Source organism: Onychostruthus taczanowskii, unplaced genomic scaffold (assembly GCF_017590055.1).
Source record: "Onychostruthus taczanowskii isolate IOZ18803 unplaced genomic scaffold, ASM1759005v1 scaffold77, whole genome shotgun sequence".
In the NCBI taxonomy this organism is placed as follows: Eukaryota; Metazoa; Chordata; class Aves; order Passeriformes; family Passeridae; genus Onychostruthus; species Onychostruthus taczanowskii.
The window spans coordinates 6,110,910-6,127,685 of record NW_024505561.1 but is presented as its reverse complement, the minus strand read 5'-3'; the positions used below and the strand labels follow the sequence as shown (position 1 = coordinate 6,127,685).

Sequence of the window (16,776 nt, the reverse complement as noted above, 5' to 3'; positions counted from 1 at the left end):
GTTTTCCGGTTGGAGAATGGAAAAAGGCTCCTGTCCCAGAACAAAATCTCACAATGCAGACCAAAAGTAGCCCTATTTTTCCCACTCCCAAACATGATTTCCCCTGCAGCCTTGTGCTCTCTCTATTCTGCCTCAACCACAGCCCCAATGCACCCCACTGCAGGCACCCCACCATCTGGGAACCCCTAGGGAAAGCTCCCTGCAGCACAACCCCAAGGACATGCGCTTGGCTACTGCTAATACTAGAAGAATCCATATACTACATACTTTGTGGATAAAGTGTGAGTCTCCAGCCCAAGGGCAAAACAAATGTAAAACCAGAATTTCATCCCAACCTACTTAAGCAGAACAGTCAACTACCAGCAGAGGAGAGATCCTGTTTCTCAGTGCAACTGTCACTACCAAGGAAAAGTTAAGAGACACACATGGAACACTGGCTATATAAGTCATAAATCCCCTAAAGAACACAGCTCAAGTACTCTAAACAAAGCTGAGCCCTAAGCCCAAACTCAGCTTGCAAAACCAGGGGCTGAAAATAGCTCATCTGGAAAACAAAATTTCAAAACCTATGGGTTTTGTTCAGCCATGAGGCTGCAGGCTTTGTGAAATTAAATAGAAGTCACAGTGGCTGCACTGAGCACCACTTTTTATGACCCAAGGGATCTTACCTACTTTGCTAAGCAGTAGTTGCAACTCTAATCTGTCGCTCACCTACTTTGCTGAAGACCTTCACTAAATGCAGGGGATCATTTCCAAAACAAATAAAAAGCAAACAACAAGATAGAAAACAAATTTTATTGAATGAACAAAAGTTTAAAAGTCTCCCATTTTTGGTTAACAAAAGCAGCAACCTACAAAACCCCTGCATTCCATGACAAATCTTTTTATGTCAAAAAATTAATCCTTGAGCAGGTATGAACATTTGTACACAGAACAATACAACTGTTGAGATGTGTTTGGGCAAACAACTGGATTTATCAGGGAAAGAGAAAAAGGAAAAAAAAAAAAGAATTCACCTGGGACACCTGAAAAAGCTTGAATTGTGTGCTGGCTGAGAGGTATATCATTGGGGCTGCCAGCAATTTTCAGCACTTGCATCCCCTTCACACAAAATGAAAAAAAGCAGCAGACAAAGGACAGAGATTAAGACTGAACAAGGAAAAGAACTGCCAACAGAACTCAAGTGTTCAGCTAGCTCATTTGGCTAATGGTAAATGCAGCTTTTAATACTGAATTTCATAATCTTGTGTTAAGTGAGTCCATGCTCTCAGGAGGCTCCAGGGTAAGAATTCAGCCACTTTACCCACAGAGCAAAAATAATAGAGAAGTTCCATCCTCAAACAGGTGATTCCTCACAGTCAAAAACAGGTAACCAGATCAGGGAAAAGAAACTGAGACCTGCTTGACAATATATGATTATCTGACTGACGGTCATATAGGAATTAAAGGAGAATGTACATTCTCTTTGTAAATCCAACAAGGTTTTCTAACCTATGTGATTTTTTTTTTTCATTTGCACTGGATATGGGCAGCCATACTAAAATGAAGTGCTAAAAACAAAGGCAATGTTTACTTTTACCCTTACACCATTTGCAGAATAACCCTTTTTTTATATTGCCATACCATAATTTTTCATGCTTTTGAACAATAAATATATTCAGTGAAGTTTATTATATTGACTCATTTCAACCTGCTCTTTTGTTTTCACAGATCAGGACATAGTACAATTGTTTCAAAAGAAATGATTGATTTTGTTATCGTGTTCACCTTTGATTGCAAAATTACAACAATCTGTGCTTATCTGTCACTTCATACATCAGATCTCATCTATTACAACCATATCAACATATTTATTTAATAATTATGAAGCTGTATCTTATACCATAATTTCTATTCTTATGTGTTCTAGGACTAATAAATCCCTAATATGTTTTGATTAAAACTAACTTTAATATACCAACTCTATAATCTAAAGTTAATTTTAATCATTTCCATCATAATCATTGTAACTCTGATACCCACTGTTCCTCCTCTCCCGAAGATTAGATTTCTTCCACATAGATTCTTGATGAAAACTAGCACTGAAAGATCGACCCAGTCGCCCGTGTTGTTTCTTAGATATATTGTCTTCACTCTCAGATTTGGAAATTCCTTGTCCTTGTGTTTGGGATTGTTTATTCTGTCTAACATTCCCAAATGGAAAATTCCAAGGACCAAATCTTTGCCAGTTAAGTCTCTGAAAGGCAATGATGCAATGAAGATTTCCTCCAACCTAATCAAAGTAAAAAAAGTACTTTGTTAAATGCCACAGGCACATTTCTAACATACATAGATATCTGACATCAACATTTTGGCAAGTAACATGATACTTTCAAACAGAAAGCAAACAAGAAGTGCCACAACATACAAACCAGGAAAAAAAAATAAAAAACCACAAACAACAAAACACCACAAAATCATATACAGAAATATACAACTTGCATCAATCAATTCTGACTATTTCTCAGATTAAATTACTACTTGCTATTCATCTCTTTCATCTTTTTAAGCTAGCAATTATATCCTTCATGGGCTAGTATCACTTATCTTCTGCTAGTCTTTTTTTACTTTCTAGCTATCTTCTCAGTAATTATCTGTGCTGGTCCATACTGATCTTGCTGACACCGTCTTCCATAGGGTCTTCACACCTGAAATCATCTCTCCAGTCTATTATTACTCACAGAGTTTCAATCTGCAAATCAGAAACACATCCTCCACCATGAGATACAGCCCTATCTATAGGAAAGAAAGCCACATGCATTGACAGTAACTCCACACAAGGGAGACACACACAGTCATTTATGCCTGATCCTAGTCAATTGTACTTTCTTTTCCACTTAAATGTTGTTGGAAGGCCATACCCCAAAGGGTCTGTAATTTGACTGCAGAACATTTCTATACTTGCTACAGCTACATTTTAAATCAACAAAGTTAAATATTCTGACCAAATACATTCTGTACACACAGATATCCTGGTTCATCCTAGCATATACCAAGCTACTGATGTTTTACATCTTGTCCAGCAAGTAAATCTAAATGACTTTGGTATGCAAGAACCCACATTATACTTTTGTCTTCAGCAACGCTTCATAACAGAAAAAAATCCTTTAGTGAAGTTATCTTACACTGCTGAAGTATGAGTAAGTTTGCAAAAACCTACCATGAGTTTTCTCCCATCTTAGGGAGTTTACCTTACCTTCTTTGTTTTTCTATGTTGCAATCCTCTCTCTAGGTGTCGAATATCTAGATATTCTGGATTTTGAGTGTTTAAGTCAGTGACAATATCTGTCCACCTACAGAATAAAATCATTACTGCTCAGCTGATATTTATGAAACCTCAGCAGCACAAAGATACACATACACATAAATACAGACCTGCAGCTTTAAATAGTCTTATCAGTGATTTGAAGATAAGTGAATGTGTAAAGTTACAAAAGCCTCAGTATTAAAGACATCAAGCTAGATGCAAAAGCGTGGCTTTCAATCAAAGCATTCACAGTGATTATCCCTACTCTTGGGAAACACCTTCCAAAATGAATAAGAGCACCATGAGTCATAGTTACATTCCTTACACTTAGCAATTCATCAGTTTGGAAAAGAAAGAAGCAAAGTGTGGTTTAGGCAAGGAGAAACATTAGCCTTTTTTAAATTTAAACCTCTCCTACCCTTTTGTATTATTTTGTTCAGTTCCTTGGTTTCTTTTGCACATTAAATGTGCTTTTACCAGACAGCTCTCATCATAACTCACTCCTACATTTTATTTAATTGTAAACTATCAATTCAATCACTCCCCATTCACTCAGCTTTTCAAAGATTCATAATTCCTTCCAGCCCAACTGAAACAAATACCTTCACATTTCAGACCTCTTTAAACCTGTACATCACCTTTTCATTTCTATCAATGTCTAACTACCCGTTTCTGTCTAACGCCACCCTCCAAGTTGAGAAAATGCATTTCTACTCCAAACTTTGCCCCCTTTCCTTAAGCACAGAACTTTCTGCCAGCTCTCACTGGGAGTGCAGCAGGAGGAAGAATGTCTCCACAATCAAAATTAGTATTACAAAGGGTTTTATTATGTATTCAGAAACTTTTTCCTGTGCCACCTGTAGCTAACATACCACACAACAAAGTTCTATCTTTGGAACCTGCAATATGCCATTTCTCCTATCATAAACATAATGTGATTTTAATTTTGTTGCACTTAATCTCATAGTCCAAAATACCCAGGTATTTGCAGTTATTGACAAGGTCACATTACTGACATAAAAAATTATTAAGTATAACTAATCCATGACATTTCTACATAGCACCCTCTAGTTCTCCTAGTCTGTATGTCTAGTTTAGACACCAACTTTGAGTCAAATGTACTGTTTCTCATCTTAAATGTACTGCTTGAATGCACAGATAAGCAAATTTCACAACAGAGTACAGGCTGCACCTGCACGTGAGCTAGGAGACTATTCTGTGCACAATCTCAGCAGCAGCAGAATATTCTGTGCACAGCCCAGACATGGCCTGTGGATGTCCTCAGCTCCAGTGCAAACTCCTCCATGGGCCATGCAGACTGTAAGTCACAACTGGCATGACAACAGCTGAAACTAACTACCTTTTCTTCCTGACTAATGTGAGCTGTGTCACACTCAAACAAGAGATATGGGCTTTGGCTATCGGCAGCCCACATGTGTTTTGACAGCTGATACAAAACTGCAGAGCCAGCCTTGAGGTCAAAACACACAGCTCCTCACTAAAGCGGCATCAGTTTCCAGATACATATATATACACATGTATATACTCATTCAAAAGAACTAAAAAGTCACTCAGTGACTCTGAGTAGAGAACTACAAACTATTTTGAAAGAAAACATTCTTACTAAGTAACATACCTTTTACAATGTATCGTTGGATGCTTTCTGCTGGGCTCTCCAATTAAGATCCAATATTCTACTTCTTGCTGCAAGACATGACCTCTGTTCAACAGAAGACACAATCCTAGTAAGATTTATTATGCATACTAAAAAGAAAAATATATTAACAGTCTCTTGTTCTTTTTAGGATTTTCCAACATGTTTCTAACATGTTTCCTCAGCCAAACTAAAAACCAGCTCCTCTGCTATAGTGCTTGCAATTGCGTATGGGGAACCTTTTGTTCCACAAGGCCTGAAAGCAAACCTTGGGGATGCTTCTACACACTATTTGAGAGGCAGACAGACTTTCACTAAAAGCAGATTTATTTGGATGAAAGACAGTCTGGTACATGATGTAGATATAAATATATAGGAAACAACAGAAATAAGAGTTGTGGAAAGCCACATAAATGTGGTACAAACAGCTTCCTCCCTATTGGTGATGCCTAACAGACATGAAAGAGTCATTTCCACTATTTTTAAACTGTACCTTGGCTGACAGTTGTTACTAAGAGCTGTAGGGTAATCTGTAAGAACAAAACTGGCAACTTTAAATGCTTCCTTCTAAGCATCCAATACCAGATACTAAAATCCAAACCTTTGAATTAATACTACTTTGCAATCAACTTCCAAGAAGCTCAAAGCTTGCAGTAATCTTGTCAAGGAAAATTTCTGACAAGTATTAGGGCAAAACTGACGAGATACACAGGACTGTTCTGTGACTTCCTGTGTATAATTATTTCATTAAAAACTACATCAGTTTCAACTGTGACAAAACCTGACATTTTTCTGCCTAGGGTATTAGAGAGCATATGGCCTTATTGCTTGGAACAATTTGTTTACTTTCAAAAAATTCCCTGTAAAATAATGTATTCCATCAGTGCAAAGATGGGAAACCAAGACACAGGATAGATTGATTGACTTACCTAAAGTCACACTGGAAGTCTGTGGTTGAACTGGGAACTGAACCCAGGTCTCCCGAGTCCAAATCCAGCAACCTAAGATCATACAGGAAGTCTGTGGGTGACCTAAGAACTGTCTCTAAGCTCCGTCTAGCAAGCTATCCACCCACTTCTTTTGGGACCTAAAATGTTTCTTAGCTGGATTTTTAAATAAAAATTTTACTTTGTAAATAGAGTGCAAAAACAGCTAAACAAGAACTGCCCAGAGTCTATTGGTAATCCTTCTGAAAACAAAACTTTTTTTTCTTCAGTAGGATCAGAAAATTCAAAGAAAACAGGATGCTCATCTGGGTCTGACTTCCAACCTAGAGTATGGCTATAAAAGCTTCTTGAACTTATTATTTCATGCTACATTGTTAGAAGAAAACTGTTGTTAAGAAAGAAAGCTAATAGTAACTTAAAAATAACATCACTAGTGACTAAGAATCCATTTCAGCCATGGATTAATTTCATTCATTTCAGAATGAAAGTTGTTCTCACTCATTACTAAACAACATAAATTTAAATTATTTAAAAGGCATGCTATGTTTCCACACTCTGGATCATACTATTTCTCAGACTGTATTTTTGATCTAGTAAACTTTTTTTTTCACTTTGGTCTTCTAGTGCAGATTCTTCCTAACTGATTGAGTAAGTGAGAGATTAACATTTTGGTAAACTGAAATAGACTGATGTGTTGCATTTCTACTTGGGGAATATTTTTTTACACTCTTCTCACAAACCTGGCAAGTCAGTGAACTCAGTCTCAATAAAAAACTGTATTCTTTTGTTCATATATTAAAAGCTTTCATTAGCCCTATCATAAGCTTCACACTGGGAACTAACGGGACTCAGATGATTATGCTTTATCACCACAATCAATGAACATTTTGAACTCCAAAAGTAGAGCTAGCATTCTCTATTCCTTGATGTGACCCTACCTCTTCAACAAAGTCAAAGTCAGACTGATCAGCAAGCAAATAGGCAGAAGTTCACCTTATACTAGTGACCCACACTTTTCATTGCTTAACATTCCCCAGTTCTTGTATCCGCTAATTTTCTCAGGGATTGACTACCTATGCTCTATAATACTAATACTGACCAATGGCTGAACACAGAGAAATTCCAACAGAATCCTTTAATACATACCATGTTTGCAACCCCTCTGAGAGAGGAGTAACAGCTTAATAAGACTCAGTGAATGAGGTAAAACAAACTACTCTCCTCAAGAGAGTGCAGAGTGCTCTACAATGTATAGCACTCTACAACAAGCAGCAAGGTAAATGCCTTACAAAAACTAACACATATCTCAACAATTAATATTTTTAAAGTTAAAATGTGTGGGTTTAATACAAGACTCTCCCCAAATTCCATATGAATATTAGTGCTATTACCTTTTTTTTTACATCTGTATTCAATTGAAAACTATTATCAACTACAGTATTATATTATCCTAGTAGAGTCATTCTGACAAATCTGAAATTATTATACAGGGAACTGCATTTCTATTCTAAAATAACTGGCAGATTAAGCTTATAGAAGTATTCCAGCATTTCAAGCATTGTTTAAAAAAGCCAAACCTAATATCTTAGCCCAAAGGTCTCTTCTAGCTTTTCTTCCCCCACTCCCTCCCAATTCCTGGTAACAAATTCTTCACACATCTTTACTTTTCTATGCCTTACATGACAGCAGTTGAAGTTTACCATCACAGTTATTAGTCAATATTAATGCAACAAAAGTACGTGACCACCATCCTGTGATATCTACACAACCCTTGCTATTCCCATACTCAAGCACTGGTTTCTAAATGTAAATTTCACCACATCCACCTCATGAAGGATTAATATCACTGTAGACTTTTTGCTTTAGTTTATAAAGGAAAATTGCAACATACACTTTGTTTTCCCTTTCAAGCTCTCTAGAAACAGATTCTCCCTATAATTAGCTGGCCTTTTATCGTTTTAGCCTTAAAAAACACCTCAGCTGGCCTTTTTCAGCCCATATGTTTTTATTTTTCAGATTAGTTTCCTTCGCTTGTCCTTCAATAACTACCTTCTCTCTACATGGCTAGAAGGTCTTAAAAAACCAATTTTTTAATACCACTTAGAGTTTTCTGATTTAAGTTCTCTCAATGTAGTCTGGTTAGTTATGTTTCATTTTAAGTCAGTCCTTTCAAATCACCCTGTAGTGTTTTTCGAGCTCAGACAGATGCCTATATGACACAAACCGAACCATTATTTACGGAGAAAAATTGTCTCAATTTGCAGCAAGTTTCTGTGCTTCTTCCAGTAAAATAAGCATAAACACGGTATCTTACCTATAGGCTTTACTAGCTTTTACTGGGGTTGCTTCAAATCCAATTGGGCAAAAATAATGGTTTTGGCAGTGGTAGATGTAGGCCATTGATTCGTCTTTCAGTCCACGCGTTAGTTTCGCTAGGGCCCCTGCAGCTACACAGAAAGATCAGGTTACAGGCCAGGGTGCTTTGGGTCCTGTGTAACACAGTCAGCAGAAAAAAAGACCTATTTGATAACAAAGTAATTATACTGCTTTTTAAGTGGGAGGACATGACCTCACAGGCATGCACAAAACACACTTTTGATTTCGAACTTATTACTTTTTTGTACCAGGCAGGAAATTAAATACTATCTGCTGCACAGTCTGTACCAGGGAAATGTAATATAAAGTATGCTTTGTGTTTAGATCAAAATCAAACTTAAAAAAAGAACCAGAAGCATCTCCTAACCCAGGAAATACACACTGCAACAGAAGGCAGTCCCAGCTGCCCTAGGTCAGATGTGGCACACATTGATGATAATACTGAAACCACTGAAAACACTCAAACATTTTGGTATCATGAGCCTCTTGGAGCTTCCTAGTCTCAGGAACACACAGAGGCATGCAATGGTTTATAATGTGACCACAGTGCTCAGTTTCAGGAGAAGACTAGAAGAGGCACTGGAACATGACAATTTTCAAGCAGGATGTCAAGAAAAAAAAATCCATTTTTATGATATTTAAAACTTTTCAGCGTGATTTCAAAGTGATTCAGTGTGCTTTCAAAGAACCTTTCAGTTAGAAGGTAATTACCCAGGGGATGTCAAGAAAAAAAAATCAATTTTTATGATATTTAAAACTTTTTAGCGTGATTTTGTGCTTTCAAAGAACCTTTCAGTTAGAAGGTAATTACCCAGACTATACCTAAGGCTAGTAAACTGTGCAGGAAAGTAAAATTTTTTAAACAGAACACGTAAAAAGTAGACAAAAATGCAGCTTCATAAGCTAATTGAGAATTATCATAATAACTTTAAAGAGAGATGTTAGCTACAGACAGGCAGAACAGGTAAGTTCATTACCTATGCTTTTATGCTTTTTAAAAGTATAAAACATTAAGTAAGGACAAATTCTTTTTGTTCTCACAGTGGATGACAGCAAAGAAATCTTCCCACACACCAACACAAAACCGGAAATGCAGTTGTTTTTCTGGATATCTTAAAATTCCAATTCTGTGGCAGAATACACAGCACAGAATGTATTTTATCATAATAAAAGTATAAATGAAATTTTTAGCTAAATCAGAAAAAAAGTAAAACCAGAAAAATCAGCCAACTTGGAGCTATTTGATATCTCATATTGGACTGGAAGTACTACTTACAGACTTTGTCCTGTCAAATGCTACACACTGCAGGATTTTTCAGTTTATACACTGTAAGATAAATACTTTAGCATTAGCTACGTACCAGTTTCTCCAGCTGTCTTGTTCTTCCCATGAGGTTTATACAGAACATATGAGCATCCCTTGATATGGAAGTGATCATTTATTTGCCTAAACCACCTGAAACAATAAGCTTAAAGACTGTAGTAACTCAAGAGTTATTAAATGCAATTTCATTTCTCACACTTTTCCTGTGCTTCAACAGTCTAGGAAAAAAAGTCTTGGTGTGCTGCTGAGTACCTACCTCACTAATATTTAGAGTGTAGATGACCATGGCACCCAATAGAAAACTTACATATCCTAGACACAGAAGTAAATACACAGAGCCTTTTCCTTCATCTTGCTTTTTCAGACTTGACATATAGATACATAATAACCAAAGATCTGGATGTGAAATGTTGGTCCAGTTGTATTTAGCCCAGTCACCTCTAATGTTCAATTACTCGCCTTTAGAAAGACACACAAATTCTGAGGTACCAAACTTCAACTGTGATTTGTAGGCTACATAAATGAAATCTAAGATACCAGAAGGGACCCTTCAAATGAGACTTTCTGCTTATCCTGTTGGGTTTCTCTCACCTAAACTTCACAAAGCCTGAGCATTACAGGAGCCTCATACTGCAACTCCTCACTGCAGCACTAAGTAAGGACAAGCCCAAATTGGAAGATTCAAATTCACAAGTTTGAAGATAATACCTCAGTCATAAAGCTATGTTGGGTAATGGGGTTGGCTTCCAGCCCTCCTGTTTCCCAGTCTGCCAAGCACTTCAAAATTATTGGACAAGGCAGGAAAAAAAAAAAGAAAACAGAAAGATAGGTAACTTCTCTGCTGCATAGGGAATGCTCAAAGAGGAAATTAAAGAAGAATTATAAGTTTAACTTTTGTCTGTATAGACTGTTGACACAAAGAGACAGAACATTATATCAGCTTGGTCAATAACAGTTGCTATACCATAGAGTTGCTATACCCTGACATACTTCTGAAGAGATACAAATCCTGGATCTGAATTTCCTAAAGCAAGTAAGGAAATTTTCATGACATTTTCCAACTATCTAGCCAGTATGCTAGATGAAGAATAGACTGCTGCCACATTTTGAAATCCAGCACAACCCTGATCTGCCAAATACTACATACTGCCCTAAAAAAATTAACTAAATCAAATACAATTCATGAAGCAAGCAAGAATACTGCAAAAGTTTTTAATCTCACCAAAAGGTAACACACCAAAGCCCTGTCAAAATGTTCAGCACTCTAGTACAATATGCTTCTTGGCTCTGTTTAATCCTAGAATGTCTTATTAATTTAATATTTAAGAAAAGTACAAAGAATTTAGGTCTAACCTTTAAATATCAGGAAACAGCAGAGCATAAGTGATAAAAAATTGCAAAATGTTCTGTGACTCCAGCCCTACGTTTTTTGTTCCTGAACAGCTCCAATGCAGCAAGGATTCAGCACTACCTCATTTTCACTTCTTAAATTACATTTTACATTAAGCTAGTAGTGTATCAATTGTCTTTTCAGGCCATTTCAGCAAGCACTTAACATGCATTTTCAAAAAAGAGGAAAATAAGTGTAAAGAGAAAGTTTCCTAACCAGGAGACTATGCTCATTAGAGTATTATATAACCATTACACAAACTGAACCAAAAATCAAATACAATTTCACATTGACCTGACCTGTGTAACAACATCAAATTGTTCAAAATGGCCAGTGCAAACAACCCTTTGAGAAGCTTCATTGTCAGAGTACTCAGGTATGCTTCATTATTCTAAAACTTAAGAAGATTAACATGTCAGACACTTAGTTTTTAAATAAATTAACTACTACCATATTTTTTAAGGTTCTGTCTCTTAGCTGCATCAAAAGAACCAAACATACCTCATTAGAGTTGTATTTCCAGTGAAGGGACCAAACCTAATCTCCTCAAATGGGGGCTGAAACCCCAGTATATGCAAGGCTTCTTCTTGAGTGATGGGGGGTAAACTTAAAAAAAAAAAAAAAGTGTTGTAATTAGAAACATAGTTTTGATGCTCTAGAGGCAAAGCAAAGCAGTCTATGTGTGACTTTACCTTCCAGCTCCCAGTGTACTATATAAGAAATTCCAGCAAGACACTAAGGATGAAATTCCACAGGAAGTCTTGTATTGAGGTCGGCTAACACAATACCTTAAACAAAAAACCTCAGACATATTAGTAACACAATCTTGACTCACGCACATGACAAACATGAACTACTTTTTTGTGTGCCATACCACTGAAGCGCCACATTATATTGAATGATTTTGTGCCATCTGTATTAAAATTTAAAAAAAAATCCAAAACAACTGAATACTTAAAAACAAAAATGAAGAAATGTTAATCAATTTCTTTGCCAGATGCCACTACTCTATTTCATCGACATCAGTTCAAATTTCTAACAGCCCCATGGGAGTTTTGTACAAATGATCCTGTATGAAAATATGATTCTGTACTAATATAATAAATGGTTTTATCCACTCCCTTCTAACACGTGCACTTGTGGCAAACCACGTCTCTACCAATTTCCTAATGAATGTCATTCTGGGCCACAGATTCCCTAGGTTAACTTTCTGGTGTCACAGAAAAAAGTTAGAACCAGACAGATGCATTAAACTAACTGAATTAGTGAGCTAGCAATATTAATACAATAATCATTGTATAGAAATGACAGATTCTGATCAAGTATTTCCCAGTAAAAAGTAAAATCAGAAGTAAAACATATCAGTGGTATTAAGGTTACTTTTTGCCTGACCATGCTATTGAACTTGCATTTTGTTTTGCAATGAATCCCCATGTAACTTTTTCCCTGTGCTGAAAGTAAAAGGAATGTTTGGAAAGAAAAATGTTTTAAGAATTTCAACAGATGGGAGGGAAGCTCAAATTTTTCTTTTAGAATGCATGAGACAGTGTGTATATGCTTAATATCTCTACTAAAAAAAAAATTACAAAGCCATTATTGAGAAGTTTGAAATCAGGTAACTAGAAACAGTATTTACTGAGAAACTATGTGGTTAGTGTAGTTCATAGATTCATAACTTCATAAATGAATTCATAAATACTACCATCTCCGAAGGTCCAACACTTTTCTCTCCTTCACGTCTTCAAGAGCTGAACGTTGAGGACACTCCCTGTACTGTTTGCTCTTTTTGTCCACAGATTTTTTCTTTGTCCCTTGTTTCTTCATGCTGCCTGCAAATCAAATTTCAGAATCAAATGAATGTCTAGTTTGCCATTTGCAGCTTTCTTCTTAAATACTTTTAGTAATAGCATACAGCTCAAATACAGACACCAGTTGTGTTAGTAAGCGTAAACTGGGACTAAATGTTAACTGAAAGAAGAAAGCTTAAATACATAATCTAAATTGTCAACAGGTTTGTAAAGCTGCCATTAGCTCTGTAAACAACACGGTGCTTAGATCATGAACAGAATTAATGATGACCTGCCCAACTGTTTAGAGAGATAAGTCAATCTGATTATTCTAATGCATTAAATCACCCATCCCAGAAATAGTCTCAAATCAACATGGACCTCCCGTCTCCTAACACTATGTAGGTGCAGAACATAATGAAATGCTTGTTTTTCACTGCCAGCCTTGAAATCAGCTACAGTTTCTGATGAAAACTTATATGCAAATCCATTAATAATAATATACACCCAAGCCTCTGTGACAGTAGAAAATGGAGAGTTGGGTCATGTGCTAAAGCAGAAATATTTTTGTCCTCTTTGATGCCATACATCCAGATGCATAATATACTAGGTCCTATTAAAACAAAAGAAAAAAAACCACTCCAACAACAAGTGGAAGGGTCGGATACCAGAAACCATCCCAAATACTACACAGTTAAGCAGAAGTCAGCCTTGCTTTGGATCAACTTCCCCTGGCAGTTATACTTGATTTTTACTCCTCCTCTCTCGCCTATCCTGATGAGCAGGCTCCTTGAAATGAAGTACAGGCTCTTCCACAGCAGCTCCTCACGGGACACACGTGCTGGCCGGCTCCCTTCACAAACAAGCCAGAAACAAAAGCCTTTTCCTTTCACATCAAAACATCACCACCTCACCTGCTTTGTTCTTCAGATTTGAGTTCACACCATTGAACTCAGATTTGTCTATTTCCCATGCCAGTGGAAGCTTTCCAAGATTGCCAGGCAGGCTTTCCAAGTTAGCATCTTCATTGTAGATAATCTCTGAAGCACCAGTTTGAACGCTGAGTAAGTTAGGCGTGTTATTTCCAACATTTAAGGCAGCACTACTTGATAGGCAGGCACTAACTGAAGCACTTGGACTTTTACAAATAGATGTGACTCTGTTTAAAAAAGCATAGTCTGAGCAGATGGTATAAAACTTCTCTCTTGTATGAGTCACAGGACATCCCCATGGATAATGCCCATCTTCCCTAGACACCAAGGATGCAGTGGAGGTGTCTGACATGCAGTATGGCTTCACGGGATCGTGAAGAGAAGCTTCTGGGGATTCTTTCCCAGGTCTGTTTTCAGTGTTTCCATTATTTCCAGAACCATTTTCTTTTTCATCTTCTGAAATAGTAGGCATTGAATGATACTAAGAGTATTGCACAGCAAAGAATATTTTCTCTTTATGTTTTAATTACAACAGGATTTTCATCATTGCCTCCATTGCTTCTGCAAGGTATCAACAAGGTACCTGAAAAAAAAATGTTAAGTTAGTACAGGTGCCTCATTCAGCATAAAATATGCACAAAGCTTATCTTTGAACTCATAGCCAATAAAAGCTGAAATACCCTTTGAGATACCACAACACACGTGGTGTCTTTCCCTAAGCCTCTGCAATCAGCACTTTTATCATTTGTGAGATGCCAACAGCATACACTGCAGTGATATCATGATGAGGACATAATAAGTAATTACACTTACAAACCAGCACACAAAAAAAAAAATAAAATTAAAAGCTTTCTACATATTCTTGGTTGTGGCTGCTCATTTCTATCCCTTACAGTCACGGTACACTATGAAATACAGAATAATTTATACAAATTAATAAATCACCATACAGCAATTTAAGGTCATAATTTAAGGTCTTAATTCTGCTGAATCCGGCAAATTTTTGCTGCAAGTTAAGTTCAAGCATACAATTACAGTAACTATAACCTTATCGATTGTAAATTGACAACACCACCCTCAATCTGTTCCAGTACTTTCCTCCTACAGCTGTTAAAGGTTCCCTCTTATTTTTACGTGCCTCTTATTCTTCAAGACGTGAGAAAGAAAAGCAGGTTTTGTTTATGGCAGCTAAGAATTACCAAAAACAAATTTAGACGGCTGGCTGGCTTGCTTTAAGCGATCACTTTTAAAGGGCAAGCTGACAGCGTGTGTGTTATCTGTCATCTCAGCAGCTCGCACGTCTGCAGACACGCGCCGCAGATGGGAACCTGGCGCGAGGGAGGCAGGAATTCCGCTCCACTGCCTCCTCCTGCAACACTGGCTTCGGACCGCTGCCGCGCACCTGCGGCGCTCCGGGAGCGCCTCTGGCCGCCCGGGGCCGCCCGGGTTCCTCTCGGCGGAGCGCAGGGACACATCCGAGCACCCGCCCCTCCCCCCGCGCTGCCGCCAGCCGGCTCCGGAGTGAACAGCCGCGGGCTTGGGAAAGGGGCCCCCGGGACCGTGGGCTCGCCCCCCTCCTGGGCGCCTGCGAGGGGCAGCGGCGGCGGGGGCGGCGGGGGCGGCGGGGCTGCGCCCGGCCCGTGTTACCTGCGCGGAGCGGGGCTCGCCGGCGTCGCCTCCCCGGCCGCGGCGGAGCGGGGACGCGGGCGCGCCGGAAGCAGACACAGCCGCGCGCTCACCTGCGCGCCCCCGCCGCCCCCCGCCTCCTCCGCCGCCGGCCCGCACCAACTCCCGCCGCCGCACGGGGACGGGGAGAGGCGCGGGGCTGCCCGGCGGCCACGGCCGCGCTCACGCTGAGGGCCCTCACGGTGCCTCGGAGGAACCAGTGGCGAGCGCCTCCCGGCTGGGCCGCGACTGCGCCTCGGTGCCGTGAGTGGCGCTTCTTCGGTTGCCCTCCCCCCCATATGCGCCCTCATGGTCTCGCCCGCTGGTGCCCCGCGGGCGGGAGGGGGAGGGAGGGGAGGAGCAGGTCGGGGATGGCGGGGGCGGGAAGCGTCGCCTGTGTGGGGGCTCGGCGCGGAATTGTGAGAAACACTGAGGGAGATGGGCCTGCTCAGCCTCGAGAAGAGACGGCTGAGACGGGATCTCATCAATGTCTATAAGTGTTGAAGGGAGGGTGCCAAAAGGATGGAGCCAGGTTCTGCTCGGTGGTGCCGAGCAATAGGACGAGAGGCAACGGGCAGAGATTGATGGGCAGGAAATTCGACGTGAATATGAGGAAGAACTTATCTACTGTGCAGGTTACCAAGCATTGGAACAGATTGTCCAGAGAGGTTGTGGAGTCTCCCTCACTGGAGATGCTGAAGAACCGTCTGGATGCAATCCTGTGCAATGTGTTGTGGGCTGACCCTGCATGGGCAGGGAGCTTGGACCACATTACCTTATATTTGCACCAGGGTCTTGGTTCCTTTGACAGTAGTAAGAACATGTGTAACAACAATGCTTCTGTAAAACTGTATGAAGGAACGAAAGTTTATTTCAGGTAACACTGTCTGGAACTGCTGACAATATTTGTCATCTCATCCTTCATTGCAGTCAACATGAACAAACACAGTACACTGAAGATGCAACTGGAGCTGTTCTGCTACTGCCCAAATATGTAAAATTAATTCATTTTTAAATACTCAGATTGATTTTATAACAAAGTCGTTATAAAATTTTAAATAAAATATCAAAAAGTTATATGATGTCCTGCTGACAGAGGATTCACTCCTGGCAATAACAACACTGTGCCCTCAGTCCACAGTGCCTCTACTCCGAGCAATACCTTCTGTGAGAGGTGCTGGAATTAATGGAAAAAAACCAGTATCTATTATCTCCTGAATTGCTAGTGTTATTTGATGGTTCTCAGTGGCTAGGCAGAGCTGAATTGTCAAAGTGCTCGAGCAATTGTGGGTACAGCCATGTTTGCCCTCCCCTGGACACGAGAAGACCTAGATCACATTCCATAGTTTATGTGGCTTCATCCTGAGGCAACCTGCCCCTTGTAAAGGAGAGCATCCCTTGTGCCTTTGCCAGCT

The 16,776-nt window shown here is 39.3% G+C and overlaps 2 protein-coding genes across 4 annotated transcripts; one reads left to right on the top strand and one right to left on the bottom strand.

Annotated features, from left to right (window-relative positions):
* Window positions 1–781: 781 nt before the first annotated feature.
* Window positions 782–15,548, bottom strand: BIVM (basic, immunoglobulin-like variable motif containing). Of its 3 annotated transcripts, none has more exons than XM_041423363.1 (11): window positions 15,436–15,548; window positions 13,679–14,279; window positions 12,680–12,806; window positions 11,670–11,765; window positions 11,479–11,583; window positions 9,625–9,719; window positions 8,202–8,334; window positions 5,870–5,941; window positions 4,923–5,006; window positions 3,236–3,332; window positions 782–2,272 (listed from the first exon to the last, which is right to left on the bottom strand). In XM_041423363.1, the coding sequence occupies exons 2-11, from the start codon at window positions 14,166–14,168 to the stop codon at window positions 1,982–1,984; spliced, it is 1,590 nt and encodes a 529-aa protein (XP_041279297.1). In that variant the 5' UTR covers window positions 14,169–14,279; window positions 15,436–15,548; the 3' UTR covers window positions 782–1,981. The 3 variants fall into 3 exon arrangements, with proteins under 3 accessions (XP_041279297.1, XP_041279296.1, XP_041279298.1); XM_041423362.1 differs by having other exon boundaries at window positions 15,344–15,451; XM_041423364.1 differs by lacking the exon at window positions 5,870–5,941 and having other exon boundaries at window positions 15,344–15,451.
* Window positions 15,017–16,060, top strand: LOC121345999 (wiskott-Aldrich syndrome protein homolog 1-like). The gene is made up of 3 exons (XM_041423394.1): window positions 15,017–15,209; window positions 15,295–15,625; window positions 15,997–16,060. The coding sequence occupies exons 1-3, from the start codon at window positions 15,017–15,019 to the stop codon at window positions 16,058–16,060; spliced, it is 588 nt and encodes a 195-aa protein (XP_041279328.1).
* Window positions 16,061–16,776: the final 716 nt, after the last annotated feature.